Here is a 22,046-nt window from a genome sequence, read left to right on the forward strand (position 1 = left end):
TACTGCAACAACGAGAATCTGGTTCAGGGAAATTAAACAGTTTATACCAGCTCATTACAACGATATTAGGTACTGACATGTGCCACCGGAGCAAGTAGCATTGACCTAATCAATGGATCTTCTTGGAGGAAACTTAGTATTTTCATAGATACTAAGTTAGAGATTTAAGACTTGTCAGAAAATCTACTATTCATACTACTTATATAAAAATTATTGACTGTGATATCTGTATATTGAAAAATTACAGTGCTAACTTTGGGTTGTGTGCGCTACCTTGTTGTGTTATGGATTCCTATGATGTTATAACAAACCAACCTGTCGTTATAGATATAGTGAGTCAAACCAATTTTTATGCTCAATTCTCTCCTCCCCATTTATTTACTAATTTTGACCTGATGGACATCTTGTTGGTAGTCAAAGTGAAGTTAATTTCAGTTCTACTAAGTAGAATTTACATTTAAGGTAAAAAAAAACGTATAGCCTTCTTAGCCAAATCACCATTACAAGCAACAGATTTCGCCAGCAAAATTTGATCCATAATATTTGAAGTAGCTATCAAACTTAGCGATTAGTTTAATGTGAAATATACCAGTGAATAAGCTACACGCAGCTATAACGACGGTTGCTAATATACAAAATCCAAAGTTACGTAAAGCCGCTTTATATCCTCCCCCATAACTTTCACGAGTGGAAGAGGCAACCATATTTTCAAGCTTATCATTCTCCCCAAAATATTTTCAGCTTGTGCTTCATGTAATACGAATTTACAGCAGAACTAAAGCAAAAATATAACCATCTAAAGCAGTTCTGAACTTCTGGTCAATGAGTCCTCTAAACTTGAACTTACAACTTCCACGTTTTGTAGATGTCATCGTACTGATACTTTGTAAAGAGTAATAAGCATGTAGATGTCTTCACAAGTCCCTGTTAATATCCAGACTGTTAAAATCACTTATTTAACTAAACATCAATGAACCATAAATTGTTTCCACTTTCATGTCACAAGTAAAGACAAACCAGACATGCATCACCAATCTAGCGAACAGTGTCATCGATATACATGTAAGGAATCAGAAATACGTGAAAACTTGACACCTTATAAGTCTCTAGACCTCAAAGTATAACTTCCATTCTAATTTCTGACCTGTACCGTTTTATTTCATAAACCCGTGCTTAGGGACTAGATACTGAAAAGTCGAAATTTAGATACTTGTTGTGTCAACATAATTAAGTAGATGTAGTCTGAATAAGACCATGGTTCTTTAACAAGTAAAGCTATGACTTACATTTAGTTTCAGATGGTTACCTCTAAGCATTGAATCAAGATTCAATATATACCACTAAATACTAATCTTCTAATGACCCATTTCAAAGACATCATTATAAATCGTGCGTTTAGCTAATAAGAGGACGAGTTTATTGTGTCTTCATAGGATAGAAATGACCTAATGTTAATTTGCATGCACAATACTTAATTGTATTAACTATGTTTACACCGTAATTTAGTAAGGAATCATTCCCTTTAATTCGTTGGGAATTAACTTCCGGGAAAATTATGCCATTATAATTGCAATGGATTATAGCCAGTAAGTCACAACGTAGAACCTGGTATGTATGTACATCGGCTCAAGCTACCATATCTTTTAGCATAGCAAGATGAAATTTTCAAACCGGATCCCAGAATAGTAAAGAATTATAGGTATTTTTATGGTGTTCAAATGTCCATGAAGTTTATTTTTGATTACTAAGTCGTTGTCCACCAAGGCTAGCTCGTTTGGTAGTCAACAAGTATCGATAACGCAGAAGCTATGTAGAGTTATTTCAGGGATTATTCGTGTCTCTGCCCCAAAAGGGTTTAATCTCAAGTTATTTAGTCTTTAGTTTTGATAACAAATGACCGATTGAAAATTTTAAACAATTCATAAGCCACCTTACGAATACTTACACTTTTTGGTTTGATTAATTCGTAACGGCCGACTCCTTACTTATAATCTGTTTTCGTTGACTATGCTCGAGCAGAAAATCCTCCGAGTCGTTTTTAAAGTGGCTGAAGTAATGTCGTCTTAGCATTTCATATGTCAAACTAAGGGACTCATTGATAATTCCATTCTTTCTATAAGGTTAAAAATACTTCGAAAAGGTGTTTTTACTTATTCAAATGAAGATAGAAACCACATGATTAGTTTTTATTCTCTTAAAATGCATGATGTTAGAAGTACTTAACCAGTCATAAGAGCTTTTCTTAAACTTCCCACAATTCTTCTGAGAACCAAGGATAATATCCCGTTGCTCGGAATAAAGTAGGTGTTTGGTGTTCGAATCTAGTTTTTAAATAGTTCAGTATATTGATGAAAACATTCGTAAAAAGGTAAGTTATTGTAGATTTGCCCTATTCTCAAATATTTATGAACTTTAAATCCATCGGTTTACGTACCATACATAACAAAGTATTCAATGCATTTTCACTATGTTGTGTGTGATACATTTAGTTGTAGAGATATTATCCTTGACATCAGGCCTATATACAGCATCATAAGTAGACTATAATACATGATTGCACTCTGTACTTTATTGTCAACAATTTGCCATATCTCAATCCAGAGGATTTCTAACTTAATAAAAATGTAAATACATTTAAAGTGTCAAAACTCCAAATATAATAGCGACCAAGAAGTAAAACTGTTTACTATGTACAGTCGACATAGATCAGCGCAAATCATCGTTTTATTCAGTTTTCCCTTAAAAATATTGGCAATATTGTTAACCGGATGTGGAATAGTAACCATAATAATCGTTAAAATTAAAATTTTACTGATTCGCTTGAAGATCAACCTAAACCTTAACATCTTCATTTTTGATTCACACTGCTTTCCGTCTACCTCCGTTTAGACGTAAAATAAATGAATGCATCATGGAATAGAACCTGTTATTGGTGACGTCATTAATGTTGTTCTGTCTGCTTTTCACTTTAATGAATCGCTATGCTAAGGTTATATTATTTTCAGTGGACAATGTTTAGTATTTCTTTTATATATGATTCTGCGGTCAATAAATGTAGCCTACCCTTCTGAACTACGGAGATTAGTGGTTAAAAATTTAAACTTGGGAAGTGTGTATTTGCTCGACTCATTTTTTATTCAATACACATTGTTATAACTAAGCACCCAAAAGTATATGCAGCATATATATATATATATAACATTGGGGGAAAATAAGGTAAGAAATGGTAGCTAAATCAAAAAAGTGAACAAGAATATTGTGCCAATCCTTGCCTTTACGTCTGCGTCCGATCCTTCTTGAGAATAACATCATGACGACACCAAAAGTAACGTAGAATGATCCAAGCCGCTCTGTTTTCACCACACAGATTCATCTGATCTGTCACGCCACCACCAACATTCATATAGCTACCCAAATACACGAACTTTTCAACCAGTTCTAACAGATCACGGCATAAAGTGAGTGCAGGTACTGGTCCCCTCTAGTCTTACAAAATTACTTCACACTTAGGCACAAAGCACATTCCACTTTTACGGACACTAATTAACTGAGATTAGGATAGGTTAGGTGCCATCACACAATAAGAATATCATCCTCATACTCAAGGTAGAAAATTCTCCATAAAACAGATCCATACCATAACCACGTACTTCCTTAAGAATTGTCTCCATAATGTCTATTGTCTAGTTGAATGGTGAGGTTGGATAGACCTCTCTAACCCCACTCCTGGACTGGAATAGTGGGAATAGGCGGTTGTATGCCCTCGCTCTCTTTGTTTTATTTGTGTTCGAAGCCTTCATGATGATGGTAAACTCCCCAGGTACACCCTCCAACGGAAAATCGTAGAACATAATCTTGTTCAATAAATCGGAGGAGGCCTTGTTGTCAAGAAACAATGATCGTGAGTTTGTAATAGGTGCGACATTAATGTGACACCCCTTGAACAGTAAAGATGTAATCAGTAAATCCACTACCTAACCTGCTCCCCCTAAGTCAGGTTTTGCACAATTTACGATGCATAGCAGGTTCCAACAGTTCAGATGCAATCGAAGGTAGACTAATCCCCCATTGGTTACTGCATACACTGTATCAATAAACAAAAGGACGCTAAATCCAAGTCAATAACAGAAGTAGACCACCATGATTTTTCACCCTTTTTCGTTTACCAAACTGAATTCCACCTATCAATTCAAAATGTAGTTGTATCGTTGGACATGTACCAGTTTTTGGCGTAAATCCCGGCTTGGTTGGAAAAAAGGCCAAAATAACCAGAAGAAAACATTAAGAAATGAAATCTTTCGATGTAAACATTGTATCAGGAAACGTGAAGGCTATCTATTAAAGCTTTTAGAGGAATGAGAATTATTAATTAGCTTATACCTACTCACTCCTAACGTTATTCACTCTCCAACTCTTCCTAACATACTTTAACTTATTTTGTGTCGCCATTTTTATGTGTGGTTTTCAGTTGTGTAGCAATTCGACTCATCACACATTGTCCGAGTAAGAAAAAATATCCGAAAGCAGTCTTGTTCAAATAACATCATTTTCAACTCAGAATGCCTATCTTACAGCCATACGACAAAAATAAGCATTGAACTGCACTATATTCTTATCCTTGGATTAAAAACCAATAGTTTACACAGCTCTGTATTTTCCATTTCAATGAAGTCGAATAATTGACCTCCATCGTCATAAAAAGCACTACTTACTTGAACACATAGATATTAGTACAAAGGGGCACCAGATATATATGCGCCACACAAATCTCATTTGATTTGTGTGGGGGCTGTGATACTGCCCAGATGCCCAAACCGTAACAGGTGGTTTTCTTAGGGGGCCACACCCCGAGCCTTTGACATAAAGGTCTGATCCACTAGGCAGTGGAGCATCGTAAAGAGATGCAGTCACATGGTAGCCGGTGACCAACGATTGATTCATACGCCATTTGTTCCCTCAGGATAATGGAGCCCATGTGCACCAATGGTTTTGAATCAGGGTTTTCCATCTCCCCTAGGTGAACTTTCCGTGTCCACCAGCCCGGTTAAAGCTCCGGACATTCGCTTTCCGTCCTCTCAATTTCGTAAACAACACCCCCGCCACGAGAAGGCATTTGATCAATAACAAACTAAAAATTCACTTTTCTGTAAATTTTACCAGTGAGAACATTATTGCTCTCTTAATTGAAGCCGTTAAATAGAAGACCTACATATTATTATCTATTACTCTGATTAACACGTTAATGTGCATCATAATTCATAAAACCATCTTCTTTAATCAGTATCACATATTTCAGTAACTGACCACCACCTGTATGTATTTCATATTATCTAAAAGTTCATATTGAACTTTTATTATTTCTCTACTTATAGGGTACAGGTATATTGAAAGCAGGCTTCGCAGGTGATCAAGTACCAAAGTACCGATTTCCAAATTAGTAAGTTAATTGATTAGTTTACCTCTGATGTCCCCCTCCTTCTCTCTTTAAAGCATTGGCCGTCCAAAACATGTTCGAGTTATGGCAGGTGCTCTTGAAGGTGATGATTTTATTGGTCCTAAAGCAGAAGAACATCGTGGTTTATTAAGTATACGATATCCTATTGAACATGGTATTATTCGTGATTGGAATGATATGGAACGTATTTGGGCTTATATTTACGGCAAAGATCAATTGATGGTCAATAGTGAAGAACATCCAGTTTTATTGACAGAAGCTCCACATAATCCAAAAAGAAATAGAGAAAAAATGGCAGAAATATTCTTTGAAACTTTTAGTGTCCCTGCGCTTTATATTTCAATGCAAGCGGTATTAAGTTTGTAAGTTTTCAATTTTACATGGATGATTATATGATACATTGTTGCTTCACTATAAGAGTTTTATTCAAAATAACTACCAACAATATCAAATTTAAATAGAAGTCAGAGGGGGTTTTGTGGAGAATTTAGTATTTTCATAGTTGAAATCATGGGTCAATTGAAGCTAGACCACCATCGAAAACCTGAAAGCACTGGACGGCCGTTTCGTCTTGTCATGGGACTCCTCGGCAGTGCGCATTCACGATCCCACACTCGCGAGATTCGAACCCAGGACCTACCGGTCTCGAGCCGGAACCCTTAACCGATAGACCACTGAGTTGGCATCCAACGGTGTTAATGTGGATGCACACTGCTGAGAAGTCCCATAATAGGACGAAACGGCCGTCCAGTGCTTCCAGGTTTTCGATGGTGGTCTAGTTTCAATTGACCCATGATCTCAACTATGAAAATATTAAATAGAAGTCTCTAAACTTGACTTTCTTTTTACTTACGTTAATCTGATTGGCAAATGATAAACTCAAACGATAGTTACAATTTGAGTTTTGTGCTGGTTACGTGTACATGTTGCTAGTTTATACCAACAGTGACTATTTCGCGATCGACAAGTCTGATATCGTTTGTCACCCAAAAACCACATCAATTTATTAAAGACTTTACTCGAGCACTATTATTCGGTTAGAATTCATGACGAACGACCATCCAAATAAACTATATCAAGTAGTGCTCACCACGATAATCTACCTTTCTCAGATTTGTCTAGTTTTTTCGCTGATGTACTTTTATAAATAACTTTCTTCATCTAACCTCAACACCTGGTTTCTTACCTAAATATACCCCCAATAACTTGATGTGAATCAGCAGCACGTATATTTTTAATCGTTAATTTGCATGTTCAACTCCCCCTACCCACTCCAGTTTGGACAGACAAATGGTACCACTAACCCTTACCCATAGTATGGTTCAAAGGCGAGTACATGGGCTTGTACTTGGTAAGTAGGATAAACTTGGTGTACGCAGACGATTAATTTTGTTAGGTAAAGACAAAAGATGCAGTTGTTTTCAGAAACCACAGTAAAGGCGTTTAGGATACGTTTCTCTCCCTCTGAATGTAAAATTTCTCTTCAAGGACAATCTGCGTCTATGCCCAGCCTAACCGTAGAGGATGTAATAGTTGAGTAAATTGGCCACTTCGATTACCTTTGAATTTTCATCAATATAGAGATTAAATAAACAAAATCTCGAAAAAAGCTGACTTGGCTTTTCCCAACTCCTAACATGTCCCACCTATGCTCTTGATAAGCTGTTCGTTTGTCTATCAAAGGGCAAGTGTACTATACAGTTCTTCATTACGTTGTGGCTATGAAACATGACTTTTAAAGATTGAGGACAACTGCATCCGTCTGGGAATTCATGGGGATGGTTGGAAGAAAGTTGGGGACGGCCAAACCAAAACGTGGTATCAGAGCATTAAGTCACTAACTTCTAGTCTGAGTCATGTTGGTAGGTACAGACTACTTGGTTGGGGTCCGCGTGATCATCGTAACCAATGGTTGGAGACTCTAGGTGACATGTCTCAGAATCGATCACAATGGCGTAAGTGTATACACTCTTTATCTTCCCTTAAACCTTAAGATTACAATTGCTTCATAACTTTTTTCCTTCCTATGCTATATCCTTATATACAACCTTTCTTTATATACTACCACCACTAAATTAACTATTTCTATGAATTCGGCGTTCATCTTGTTGTGCTAACGAGGTATGGCAGCTTGGACCGATGCATAAGTGTGCCTGGTCCTACGTTGTAGCTGACTGACTGACTGGGAATTCATTAACTGTCTGATTTAACGGAGTTAGGAAATTCAGATTTCTTATTTGGAGACGTATGTTCATTGTTTATTCTCACTCTTCGAAGAATTACAGTTCTGATGCAGTAAAGAACGAATTTTATCCCCAATAAAGTGATTTTCACCACAAAGCTCATCCGAAAAATATCGTGGCTTCAGTTGCAGACTTGAATATCCAGATCTGGTGTTTGAATGTATATTTATTTATTCAAACATAAATATTGGTACAAGGAAGCACCAAATACATATGCGCCACACAAAATCATTCAGTTTGCGTGAGGGCTGGAATACTGTCAGAGTGTCCAAACCGAAGCAGACGGTTTTCTTAGGAGGCCACTCTGCGAACCTTTGACCTAAGGGTCTAATCCACAAGACAGTAGAGCAACGTAAGGAGATACAGTCCTATGATAACCGGTGACCAACAACTTTTTCATACGCCATTTGTTCCCTCACGAGCCTGGAACCCATGTGAGCCATTGGTTTGGAACCAGGGTTTTCCAACTTCCCTAGGTGAACCCTCCGTGTCCACCAACCTGGTTAAAGTGCTGTAAATTCGATTTCCGTCCTCTCAATTTCGTAAACAACACCTGTGGTGCGAGAAGGCATTGAGTAGGACTTCCCTGGAAGAGGCTATATACGCGTGGCCATGTGAGAGCATTGCGAGAGGGAAAGCGGACTCTCCCCACTCTCGGTTGTACCAGGGCATTTGGGGGCCTTAATCAGTACTGAATGTATTTATCAATCCAACTCAGTAACCAAATTAATATGCCACTTGACTTTCAACCAAACTTTTAAAGCACGTAATTTAAAATCACTGGGTTGTAGATTCATTACACTAACCATACTAAATACCACAACGCCTATTTGGCATACCCTGGTTTTTATCGACTACTTGTCTGTAATAAATACATGACTAATGTCTTGTTTAAATTAATTAGATCCTTTACGATTAATAGAAGTGAGGTATAGATTAACTTATCTTTTCTTTCCTGTCTTAAAAAAAAAATAAAAATCAGATATTCCACTGGACGAACTACAGGTGTTGTATTAGATTCAGGCGATGGTGTAACTCATGCTGTACCTATCTACGAAGGTTATGCTCTTCCACATGCTATTGAACGTACAGATTTAGCTGGTCGAGATGTAACACGTTTTTTACGTTTATTATTACGTAAAGAAGGTGCTGATTTTCATACAACATCAGAATTTGAAATTGTTCGCCAAATTAAGGTAAATAAATGAATAGAAGTTTAATTGTAGAAAATTAATTTCTTATTCTGACAAATAATTCTATGAGTTTGATGAAGTTTTGTTCTCTTAGCTGGATGGTTTGGTCATGGAGCTTTCATCGTCCTTCTGAACGACATCATCAGCACAAACTTAGGAACAAAAATCAAACCAATACGAGATACAAGAAGAGGGTTTTGTGGAGATTTTAGTAATTTTATATAGTTGAGATCATGAATCCACATCGAGGTGCACAGGATAAGCTGTGAATCACATGTGGAGAAATTCAAACACTTCACTTCTACCCGAAGTTTATGCTGATGATATCGTTCAGAAGGACGATGAAAGCTCCACGACTAAATTATCCAGCTCATAGAACAAAACTCCATCAAAATCATCCAACTGAACTACAAATCTTCTCCACCATCTCAAAATTCTATGAGTGTTGTATGTGGTTCAATAGAGAAATGTGTTATAATATTTGAACAATTAATCAAAAGTGTCTTCCATGAAAAACTAGTGTCAGACAAGGTTGTTTACTCTCTCTCTCCTTCTCTTTCTTCTACTGGTTGACTGGATTATGAAGATATCCATATCTCGAGGAGAAACACGGAATACAATGGACAGGTTGGATGCAACTAGACGGTTTGGACTTTGCAGATGAACTAGCTCTTCTATCCTATACACACGAACAAATGCAGATGAAGACAACTAGTGTAGCAGAGGCCTCAACATACACAAGGGCAAAACCAAGATCCTCAACTACAACACGGAGAACACCAACTTAATCACACTTGATGGAGAAACTCTGGAAGATGTGGAATCCTTCACGTATCTGGTCAGCATCATCAATGAACAGGGAGGGTCTGATGCAGATATAAAGGCAAAGACTGGTAATCAAGGGCGGCACTCCTACAGTTGAGAAACATATGGAATTCAAGACAAACAATATCAAAGTCAGAATCTTTAATACGAACACCAAAACAGTCAATTCTGGAGAACTGCTACAACCATCATCAAAAGTGCAAAAGTATTTATAAAGAATTGTCTACACAAGATACTCAATGTCCATTGACCGGATACCATCACCGACAGCCTACTGTGGGAAAGAACAAACCAGCTTCCAAATTAAGAAAACGTTAGGAAACGACAATGTAAGTTGATAGGATACACATTTCGAAAATCACCAAACTGTATCACGAAGCAAGTGGTAACTTGTAATCCTGAAGGGAAACGGAAAAGAGAACGAGCAAGGAACATACTGCATCGAGGTCGACGTGAAAGGGATGAATAGCAACTGTAAAGGAGATTGTCCATGACATAGTTGGATGGAGAATGGTGGTGGGCGACCTATGCTCCTCCACGAGGGTTAACAGGCGTAAGTAATTAAAGTTGTACACGAAGAATTGATAGACAACAACTAATCTGTATGATTATGATATTTTACAGGATATGTAATTACTGCGATTAATTTACCAAGACTAGAGCATGGAGATAGCAAAAATGTTTTATGTGTAAAAAGAGAAATCCATATCAGTAGAATTCTGGATAATTTATTCATAGGGTGATTTAAACGTTTGTTGATCCCCAGTTGACGTTAGATATTTCCTAAAGTAATTCTGGTCCGGACTCAGTAGCTAAGTGGATAACGCGATGGCGTTTGAAGCGAATGGTACTAGTTTGGAGTTCCGGGGGGAACATCAACTATGGGATGCAGTTACATCCAGTTGATGAGTCCCAAACAGGACGAAACGCGCGTCCTGAATCCTACTGCTAGCCACCATCTGTATTTGCTTATAATTATGTTCAGTGTTATGAACAGATCTAGTCTAGGACAATAACAAAAATTCTTAAGTTTCATTGATTCTTCCCAGTTGATATAAGTTTCATGATATGAAGTATTTTAATAAAGCATTTGAATCAATTTACACTAATTCCAACCAATAAGTTGTACATTCAAGTTGCTATGCATTTACTTCGGTTTAAGGTAAACATAGTAGTATCGCTAAACCTTCATACATTGAATGTAGTTCATAGTCAAGAATACGAACATATACACCTACATATTCATTTAGTATTGTTTTTTGAAGCGAAAGGTACTGGTGGTTCGAGTCCCAGAGTGAACATTAACTCTGAGATGCAAGTACATCCAGTTGACGAGTCCCAAATAGGATAAAGTAACGCGCATCCTGGATTCCACTGTTAGCCACTATCCATCTTTGCTTACAATATATACCTACATAGTTTATTTAATTATTTTTTTTCTTCCCTTTTCTTCATTTTTGATAATAATAATAATAATTAGGAACGTGCATGTTTCATTAGTTTAAATCCAAGTAAAGTTGAAGCAATGGAAGCTTTAGCTTCATATCCATTACCAGATGGTTCTACATTAGAAATTGGTCCAGCACGTTTTCGTGCACCAGAATTATTATTTCGACCAGATTTAATGGGTCAAGAATATTTTGGTATTCATCAAGTAAATTGATTCATAATTTTATAAATTCTTTTTATTGTTTTCCTTTTTACTTTTTAAAAGTATGTTACACTATCAGTGGTGGTGCCCCCAAATGCCCTGGTACAGCCGAGAGTGGGGAGAGTCCGCTCTCCCTCTCCAAATGCTCTCACATGGCCACGTGTATATAGCCTCTGCCAGGGAAGTTCTACTAACTACCTTCACACAGTGGCGGGGGTGTTGTTTACAAAATTGAGAGAACGGAAAGCGAATGTCCAGAGCTTTAACCGGGTTGGTGGACACGGAAAGTCCACCAAACCAATGGTGCACATGGGCTCCAGTATCCTGAGGAGACAAATGGCGTATGAATCGATCGTTGGTCACCGTCTACCATGTGACTGCATTTCCTCACGATGCTCCACTACCTTGTGGATCAGACCTTTAGGTCAAAGGCTCAGGGTATGGCCCCCTAAGAAAACCGTCTGCTTCGGTTTGAGCACTCTGACAGTATTCCAGCCCTCACACAAATCAAATGATTTGTGTGGCGCATATATATCTGGTGCTTCCTTGTACCAATATTTATGTGTTTAAATAAATAAATAATCGGTGGTGGTATCAGTTTAATTAACTCTTCACGAACATTTCATGTTTCTTACTTAGAATTTGTATGAGTATTATTATAGTTGCAAGAGTGAGTCAATTGAAGCTAGACCACCAAGGAAAACCTGGAAGCACCGGGCGGCCGTTTCGTCCTATTGTAGGGTTCCTCAGCAGTGCGTATCCACGACCTCGCCTCATGAGATTCGAACCCAGGACCTATCAGTCTCGCGCCAGGTCACTTAACCTCTAGACCACTGAGCCGGCATCCGATGATTTTTATGTCTAACTCCAACCAATCCACAAAGTTGAGCAACCGTTCACCAATTGTCTTCAGTGAATTCCTATCCCCCTAGTGGTCTATCTCTTCAATTGACTCACGCTTTCAACTATGAAAATACTAAATCTCCACAAAAACTCCTGATAATAATAATTTTAGTGTTATGATTGATTAATTGTATAAACTCTTATCGGTATGTATGGTTTCAATACCTTCCGTGATGTAAAATTTAGATTATGTGTTACGAACAATTTAAATGATGTCTCCATTCAGGAGGTTGATATAGTGAACCAATCAGAAGTAGCAGAATAAAAAAGTCACTTTCCCTCAATAACAAATACACTCCATTGTTTGAGAAATGTATATATATAATTTGGTACCACGATAGACTTTCCCCTCCACTTTTGTCTTCGTGCTCAATAGTCAGTCAGGAGGTGGAGGTTAACACGTATGACATGGTGCATTAGTATCAGATCTTGAACACTATACTTCATAACAGAGGTCATTAACTATCGTCATTAAGCCACGACTAGAGCACAACCCACCGCAGCATCTCAATCAAGTCATCTAGACCAGACTAGGCTGTGGTCAAATTCTAATCTTCTGAATTCTTCATGTCCCTATCTTTTTTCTCTTTCCAAATTTATTTCATTGGATTATACTCCTTCAATAACATCTTCAAACCCTAATCTTTCGGATTACTGCTTATACTCTTACTACTTCTACCACCATGGGATTTGAATCGACAACTGGATCTCTGTGCTAATGTGGTATGGCAACTCGAACTGATGTACGTACATACGAAGTTCTACGTTGTGACTGACTGAACACAGAAACTCTCCTCATATTCTCTTCTCAATGTAGCCAGATTTGATTCATTAATGACGAAACTGCTCTCACTAATGTATTGTACTTTAAATCTTTTACAACCAGACTAACTTCAGAATGACAACTATGACTTTCACGATACACATAGAATTATCTCATCTGTCATAGGATTTACATAAATATATAAACGTCAACTATCTTTAAAGATTTACCCCTAATAGTAAATGCAGGTACATCTTCCAGTCAGTCGTATAAAACTGATTTGCACTTTGATATCCTAAAGTATAGTTTAGGCAAAGATGGATAGTGGCTAGCAATGGAATCCAGGACGCGCGTCTCTTCCACTCGGCCACTGAGTCCTGATAGCCACTTGCTTGTGCGATGGGGTGAAGTTTGAATTCATTTGGTATTGTTTGTTTGAATCTTCCCATCGATGTGTTAGGACTGCAACTGGTCAGTCTCTAATAGGCATATGTGCATACTGTGCGTATAGCCTCGATATAGCCTTAATTCACAAGTGGCTATCAGGACTCAGTGGCCGAGTGGATAAAGCGATGGCGTTTGAAGCGAACGGTACTGGGTTCTAATCCCAGAGCGAACATCAACTCTGAGATGCAGGTACATCCAGCTGACGATCCCCAAATAGGACGAAACGCGCGTCCTTTATTCCACTGCTAGCCACTATCCATCTTTGCTTACCATGCTTGTGAATTAAGGCTATATCGAGGCAATACGCACAGTATGCACATATGCCGATTAGAGACTGGCCAGTTGCAATCCTAACACATCGATGGGAAGATTCAAACAAACAATACTAAATCAATCTAAAGTATGGTTTAGTTGGTGTGTATATTATTGAAGTGTTTTATTTATTTATTTTTTATTTATTTAAACACATAAATATTGGTACAAGGAAGCACCAGATACATATGAGCCACACGAATCTCATTTGATTTGTGTGAGGGCTGTGATACTGCCCAAATGCCCAAACTGAAGCAGGTAGTTTTCTTAGGGGGCCTCACCTGGAGCCTTTGACATAAAGGTCTGATCCACAAGTCAGTAGAGCATTGTGAGGAGATGCAGTCACATGGTAGCCGGTGACCAACGATTGATTCATACGCCATTTGTTCACTCAGGATAATGGAGCCCATGTTCACTATTGATTTGGAATCAGGGTTTCCCAACTCCCCTATGTGGACTTTCCGTGTCCACCAACCCGGTTAAAGCGCCGGACATTCGCTTTTCGTCCTCTCACTTTTGTGAACAACACCGGTGGTGCGAGAAAGCAGTGAGTAGGACTTCCCTGGCAGGGGCTATATATTCGCGTGACCATGTGAGAGCATTTGGAAAGGGAGAGCGTACTCTTCCCACTCTCGGCCGTACCAGGGCATAAGTATTTTCTCAAGCTGACAGATTTATAGTGATTATGAGCTGAATGTTTTCATGAAGCTACATGAGACTTCACTCTCTACTTTCATGGCTTTTTGCAAATGTAACCGATGTTCATTTACTGACTATGGAAATGTAGTATGAGTTTGGCACATTCCAAGGCTTCATCGAAATTTCAATAGGTATTTTAAAAAGAGCTGTGGTTCTGTTCCCATTCACCTCATCAGTGATTCATTACAATTTATTTATTTATTTAAACATATAAATATTGGTACAAGGAAGCACCAGATAAATATGCACCTCACAAATCTCATTTGATTTGTGTAAGGGCTGTAATACTGCACAGGTGCCCAAACTGAAGCAGGTGGTTTGCTTACGGAGCCACACCCAGAGCCTTTGACCTGAAGATCTGATCCACAAGGCAGTGGAGCATCGTGAGGAGATGCAGTCACATGGTAGCCGGTGACCAACGATTGATTCATACGCCATTTGTTCACTCAGGATAATGGAGCCCATGTACACCATTGGTTTGGAATGAAGGCTTCTCCAACTCCCCTAGGTGAACTTTCTGTGTCCACCATCCTGGTTAAATTGCCGGACATTCACTTTTCGTCCTCTCAATTTCGTAAAGAACACCCTTGAAGCGAGAAGGCAGTGAGTAGGACTTGTGTGGCAGAGGCTATATATTCGCGTGACCATGTGAGAGCATTTGGAGAGGGAGAGCGTACTCTTCCCACTCTCGGCCGTACCAGGGCATTCGAAGGCATTCATTACAATATGATCAATCTAAACCTATGCTTAAGTTTCAGAGGGAGGACTTTAAAAACACATTAACAATAGCCGTCAATAAAGTTTGTACTGAAGAAAAACTGGTCAAAAATATCCTCCGTTATTCGTTCTCTTTAAACACCCAAACAACTATTCTCTGTCTTAACTTCTGATTTTCACACCCAAGTTATTAATTGACATTACAATATCTATCGAACGAAAAAAAAGCGAAATCGTTGTGTTCACTTTGCAATCAATCTATAAGTTATGGGTCTGAATATTGATTCCGTTCATAAAGTCAGATAGTATCGCTATGTCTCATACAGTAATTATTATTAAAAACCTTATACTTTACTACCAAGTTCCATTAATTTCTTCATATCTTCAACCTTCGTTGCACCAACTATTCAGCTGAACATCGTTTCATTTCATCAGTATTATGATTGATTGTTCAAATGTCAGTAAGGGGTTGTGGAAACTTGGATTTCATTAAAATCATGAAACGATCTATGTTGGACCAGCAGGTGGAACCTAGAAGCATTGGATGACCGTTTTGCCCCAGTATGGGACTCCTTAGCGGTGTACGTCTACAGTCCCCCCCATTGGATGGATTCGAACCTAAGACCTTCGGTCTCACGGGCGAATTCTTCACCTCTAGACCACTGAGTTGGCATCCAACGGTGTTAATGTCTAATGTGTAGAGGTTAAGCGTTCACGCGTGAAGCCAAAGGTCCTGATTTTGATTCCCGCACCCTGGGGATACCCATCGCTAAGGGGTCCAATACTAGGACGAGATAGTCCTCCAAGTTTTTAATGGCGGTCTGACCCAGACCGGTTCATGGTTGCAATAAGGTTGCTCATTTATTGGAAATATATTATATGAATGTATCAATGTGCACATATATGAATCTATAATGTTCTGCTTTCAGGTATTAGCTTATGCCATTCAAAAATCCGATATGGATTTAAGACGTATGTTGTATGAGAATATTGTACTTTCAGGCGGTTCGACGCTTTTCAAAGGTGAGTGATTTTTTCATGTTTCATACCGTGTGTGTAGAGCAGGCATTGCTTTTAATATGTTGTGCAGTACCAAATTTCAGCATATTTAGTTTGGATATTCTTCGTAAAACAAAAACGTAGTTTGATACATCTCATTCAGTATCAGGAGATATTTAACTGTTTAGTTGAAAGTTCGAGTCCAGGATTGTACTACTAGGCTTCACGTAAAACGTGTAGTTGGAAATCAGGTAGAGGAAACTGTATAATTGGTTACTGAGTTGAGGTTATATAACACTAAACGGGTGTATCCGTGATGTGTTTCTTCGTATTAAATCCACTAAACATTGTTCACAGTTAGGGATTCCTTATGCTCTCTTTTATTGGTTATATTTTCATTTATAAATTTCTCCGGATATCCGTTTTCTTTCAGAGTCATGTACAATGCCTTTGTTTCCTCTTCAACCACATCTAGAGAGCATATGGTCTTGATTAGGTTCCTTTTGTATTGTAGAGGAACAAAACTAAGAAAATTTGTATATTGGCCCGTCCAAGTAGTTTTCTTGTTTATGTTTCTTCTTAATGACTCGTCTTTTCTCCTTGTAAGTAGAGCATCTACAAAGGCTATTCTACCTCCATTTTCCTCCTCACATGTGAATTTCATGGATGGATGAATTGTATTGAATCGTTCAAGTGTTTCTGTCAAGTCAGTATGATCATTACAAAGGATAAACGTATCGTCCATATATCGTCAGTAAAATGAAAATTTGTCAATCTGTTGTGCCAGTGGGCCGTTTTCTAGTTTAGAGAGAAAAATATCAGCCAATATGGGACCTAGGGGTGAACCCTTTGCGACACCATCTATTTATCTATACATTTCGCCATTGAATTTGAAATGTACATCCATAGTGCATTTTAGTAATAATTCTTTGATGATCTCCATAGGGATGATTCCTACAAACATACGAAATAGTTAGGCCGATAGATATCCATTTACCTAGGTTGTACGGACTACCGAAGATACACAAACCGGATATCCCATTAGGACCAATTTTGGACATGTACGCCTCCCCCATCATACTGTAGCAAAGTGGTTAGTAACCGTTTTAAAACCACTCCACAAACACCTAGTGAAGCATAGTGTTAAGAATGTATTCCAGTTCGTCAACAAGATCAAAAACATAAACACGAAAGGTCAAATGATAATGTCCTTTGACGTAACGTCATTGTTCACAAATGTCCCACTTAGAGAGACTAGAATATATTTGTGAACAACTTAAAGAACAAGAAATAAAAACTACAATGTCCGCTCTCCCTCTCCAAATGCTCTCACATGGCCACGCGTATATAGCCTCTGCCAGGGAAGTCCTACTCACTGCCTTCTCGCACCATGGGTGTTGTTTACGAAATTGAGAGGACGAAAAGCGAATGTCCGGCTCTTTAACCAGGTTGGTGGACACGGAGGGTCCACCTAGGGGAGTTGGAAAACCCTGATTTCAAATCAATGGTGCACATGGGCTCCAGTATCCTGAGGGAAGAAATGGTGTATGAATCAATTGTTGGTCACCAGTTACCATGTGACTGCATTTCCTCACAGTGCTCCACTGCCTTGTAGATCAGACCTTTAGGTCAAAGGCTCCAGGTGTGGCCCCCTAATAAAACCACCTGGGCAGTATCACAGCCCTTACACAAATCAAATGAGATTTGTGTGGCGCATATATATTTGGTGCCTCCTTGTACTAATATTTATGTGTTTAAATAAATATATAAACTCCAATCCGAGACAGAAATAAATAACCTGATGGTTTCAAGTCTAGTGTTTTAGGCACCATCACTTCTCACTCAGTCAGTTAGTCGTAACGTTGGACCTGGTAAGTATGTACATCAGTCCAAGTTGCCATACCCCATCAGCACAACGAGATGTTTTCAGGTCAAATCTCAAAATAGTAGCGATTATAACAGTATGAATGGTGGTAGAAAAAAAATTAACCATCGAAGATGCGATTCAAAGGCTTAGAATTTGAAAGATGACAGAGAATAGATGCACTTGGGCTATTGCAAATAATTTTGAGTCATGTGTTATATCTTGTGGCCGAGTGGATGCCTAGTTAATGTATGACGTGATAAGTCCGCCAATTGGAGAGCAGCAAATTATCGATTGAAACAGTGGCACACGAAAACCGTACGAGCAGTCTAGAGTGTTTATCGATCCTGCTTCTTCTTAACCCAACCAGTTAAGTCCAAAACACCAATAACAGCCTCTGTGATATGAATCATTATTCTCAAACATCCTGGGTTTATATACCAATCAAACAGACCACATCGTACCATAAAATAGGAAATAGCATGTGTACAATATTCAGCCAAATACGGCTGTGAATGTGGGAGGCAGCGATTAATAGACTAGGAATAACTCAAGAATGGTAAATTGTATAACGATAGTCTATAGATCAAAATAAAGCTCATGATAAGAGGAAGACGAATATGATTAGGTTAGTTACTTAACAATTATACAATAAATTGTTTTTGAACACATAAAGGGGGTTTAAATTGATATATTAGCGCAATACATTTCGAACAATCTGATCACACATATACTTGTTAAGACATTTTTTATATGAAAATTAAAAGGTCAACTAGACAGGTTAAGGTTATACAATATGAAATATACATATCATATTGGTTCATAAACAGTCCTCAAAAGTTACCATTCATAATTCTCCACGGGATACAACACATGTCATTTAGAGTCTTTAATCACTAGTTGCGATAATCACACAGACCTCAAACAGGTAGTCTACACTTATGAACATGATCCAGTTCAATGACTTGAAATTGTTACATTATCATAATCTTCTCTATATATTTCCTTTATTTTAGGTTTTGGTGATCGTCTTGTTTTAGAATTAAAACGTTTAGCACCAAAAGATGCACATTTACGTATATCTGCACCACAAGAACGTTTATATTCTACATGGATTGGTGGTTCTATTCTAGCTTCATTAGATACATTTAAACGTATGTGGATATCTAAAAGAGAATATGATAGTGAAGGTGCACGTGTTCTACATCGTAAACTTCTTTAAAAATCTATGGAAACAATTATTGATTTCTTCATTTCAAGTTGGTCATCTCAATCGGTAAAAAAAAGAAAGAAAGAGTTGTATGTGTTGTGTATATTCATTAATATAGGATCTGTATTTTCATTTTAAGCACACGCTCACACACACACACACACCAACATATAGTCTTGCTTATTTTGACCTATCTACTTTACAATAACCCTATTTATCATCATTATAATGATACTTAGTTGTTTGTTTGTGTGTGTGTTTGTGTTGGTTTGTTTTGAAGTGATATCGGAGTTTTACACTAAAAAAAAAAATCATGAATACCACATTGGTTTTTGTTGCTGCTTTCCTTAACTACTCTTTATATGTGCTTCCATTTCAAGGAATAAGATAAGGAATATCTTCATCCATCGGGTTCCCTTGTCGTTTTGTTTTTCTATACTGGTTTTCTCTATTAGTTCGTTCAGTAATTTTTTTTGGTTTTCCTTAAAAGGACAACTACAACAGAGAGAAAGAAAGAAAAAACAAACAAAAAAACACTCTACTCACCCCTGTCTTCTTCTTCTTTTTCTTTATGTTCTGTTCTACGGGTTAGTTTTCTTTTTTTTCCCATAGAAAATCTATAATTTTTTTTTGGTTTTTGTTTCTATGCTATAAAATTGATTTTTTTTTCATGTATGAAAGAAAAAAATTTTTTAATTCCATAAAAAAAATTTTAAAAAAGTTTCATTCCATTTTTTAAATGTTTATTCTTTTATGGTTATTGGTTCAATTATTCACTTACTTCATTATTCAGATGGTTGTTTTTCTCTTTTTTTTAATTTTTCTTTTTTAAATTTTTCTTTTCTTTTTTTCTCTTTAATTTTTCTTTTTCCTGTTTTTAGATTTTTATTTTTCTTCTTTTCTTTTTTCTGTTTCTAGATTTTTTCTCCTTTTAATTTTTCTTTTTTCTATCTTTAATTTTCCTTTTCTTTTTTAATTTTTCCTTTCTCTTTAAAATTTTTCTCTCTCTTAATTTTTTCTTTTTCTCTCTAATTTTTCTTTACTTTTTTCTCTTTTTCAATTTTTCTTTTTTCTCTTTTTTTTCCTCGCTCTCTCTATTTATGAACGTTTGAATGGAAGTATATAGATATATATATATATATTCTCCGGTGTTATGTTATCCCCTTGTTTATCCTCTTCTGTTCTTCTTCTGGGTTGTTTTTTTGTTTCCACCATAGTAACAAATGAATTTCGTCAGTTAATTTGATTCAATAATTCTAATCTGTATATTCATTATTATATAATAATGATCTGATCATTACATATCTGTGTTAATGTCGAAAACAAACAAGCAAAAAAACAAACACAAACAGTTTCCCTTTAAGTATATTCTCATTACATTTTATTAATATAAGTTGTCAATGTAATAAAATATATATATATGGTTTAATGAGTAACTGATATTGTGTTCATTTGACGTTTTGAAGAAAGGATAGGGAGGTTGGCATAAGCTGCTCTGGCTTTCACTATACGTGCATCGATCTCTCGAACCCCAGCCAGGGAATTGTGAAGGACCAACAGAAGCTATCCCTTTGCAGCTTTCTTTCATACCACGACACCATGTCATACACTGACCTCCTCTCCGCTTTTTCCAACCAGTCCCAGAGTCGGCAAATAATGCACGACATGGAATTCGCTGGAACGACATTCGTAGAACATGTCCAAGCCACCGAAGTCGATATTTTAAGATGGTGACACCAATTGAATTGTCGTCTCGGCGCCCGAACACACGATGCCGAACCTCTGCATTACTAACATGGTGTTGCCACTGGATGTCAGCAATCCTTCGGAGACAACGATGATCGAACACAGAGAGTCGTCTAACATCCTCAACTCGGAGAAGCCAGGTTTCACAAGCATAGAGTAAAACTGCTCTCACCGACGCGTTGTAGATCCGACCTTTTACAGCCAGACTAACATCACGAAGGCGCCAAAGATGGTCCAGATTGGCATAAACCGCTCTGGCTTTCACTATACATGCATCGATCTTATCACTCACGCTACCATCAGCACTTATGTAGCTACCTAGATACACGAACTTCTCAACTACTTCAGTCTGTACACCATCCAGGGTGAGTACAGGATTAGAATACTACTAGTCTTGTAGGAGTACTTTACACTTTGAAGGTGCAAAGCACCACCTGCGGACACTGATTGCCAACTGATTAAGTGCGGATTGCATGACTTGGGCATTATCGCATAGTAAGACAATATCATTTGCATACTCAAGGTCGAGAAGTCTTTCTCCAGGCAACAGATCCACACCGCCATTACTTACATCCATCAGAGCTGTTTGCAGAATGTCATCGATGGTTTTCTAACTCCCCTAGGTGAACTTTCCGTGTCCACCAACCCGGTTAAAGCGCCAGACATTCGCTCAATTTCGTAAACAACACCTGTGGTACGAGAAGGCAGTGAGTAGGATTTCCATGACAGAGGCTATATACATGTGGCCATGTGAGAGCAGATTTTATTTCATCTAATCGAAAACATGTCACTTTATAAGAGATATGTGGACGATATCTTAGTTGTCTGTGAAAGAAAGGATGATATGAATTGTTTATTGAATAAACTTACCACTATTTAAAACTACATCAGTCTCTCATGTGAAGAGGAGAAGAACGATCACCTTCCCATCTTGGATATACTTATAAGTAGACTATAAGATGCATCAATCAAACGATCTACTTTTAGGAAACCAATGTGGACAGGCCAATATATTAGTT

General features: G+C 37.7%; 1 protein-coding gene and 1 non-coding gene across 2 annotated transcripts; one reads left to right on the forward strand and one right to left on the reverse strand.

Annotated features, from left to right (window-relative positions):
• The first annotated feature begins 252 nt into the window (after positions 1 to 252).
• Positions 253 to 19,490, forward strand: Smp_072870 (actin, putative). The gene is made up of 7 exons (XM_018791398.1): positions 253 to 332; positions 5,373 to 5,437; positions 5,491 to 5,817; positions 8,681 to 8,894; positions 11,197 to 11,370; positions 16,138 to 16,231; positions 19,088 to 19,490. The coding sequence occupies exons 1-7, from the start codon at positions 285 to 287 to the stop codon at positions 19,291 to 19,293; spliced, it is 1,128 nt and encodes a 375-aa protein (XP_018645455.1). The 5' UTR covers positions 253 to 284; the 3' UTR covers positions 19,294 to 19,490.
• Positions 6,068 to 6,135, reverse strand: Smp_tRNA_01892_Pseudo_CGA.1.1. The gene has a single exon. It is a non-coding gene (tRNA).
• Positions 19,491 to 22,046: the final 2,556 nt, after the last annotated feature.

Source organism: Schistosoma mansoni, assembly GCF_000237925.1.
Source record: "Schistosoma mansoni, WGS project CABG00000000 data, chromosome 3 unplaced supercontig 0077, strain Puerto Rico, whole genome shotgun sequence".
In the NCBI taxonomy this organism is placed as follows: domain Eukaryota; kingdom Metazoa; phylum Platyhelminthes; class Trematoda; order Strigeidida; family Schistosomatidae; genus Schistosoma; species Schistosoma mansoni.

Bases quoted from the DNA above. Each gene is read 5' to 3' on its own strand.
- Smp_072870 (XM_018791398.1), top strand. From the start codon at position 285: ATGGATTCCTATGATGTTATAACAAACCAACCTGTCGTTATAGATATA. The intron at 333-5,372 runs GTGAGTCAAACC...CTCTACTTATAG, and splicing joins AACCTGTCGTTATAGATATA to GGTACAGGTATATTGAAAGC. The intron at 11,371-16,137 runs GTAAATTGATTC...TTCTGCTTTCAG, and splicing joins AATATTTTGGTATTCATCAA to GTATTAGCTTATGCCATTCA.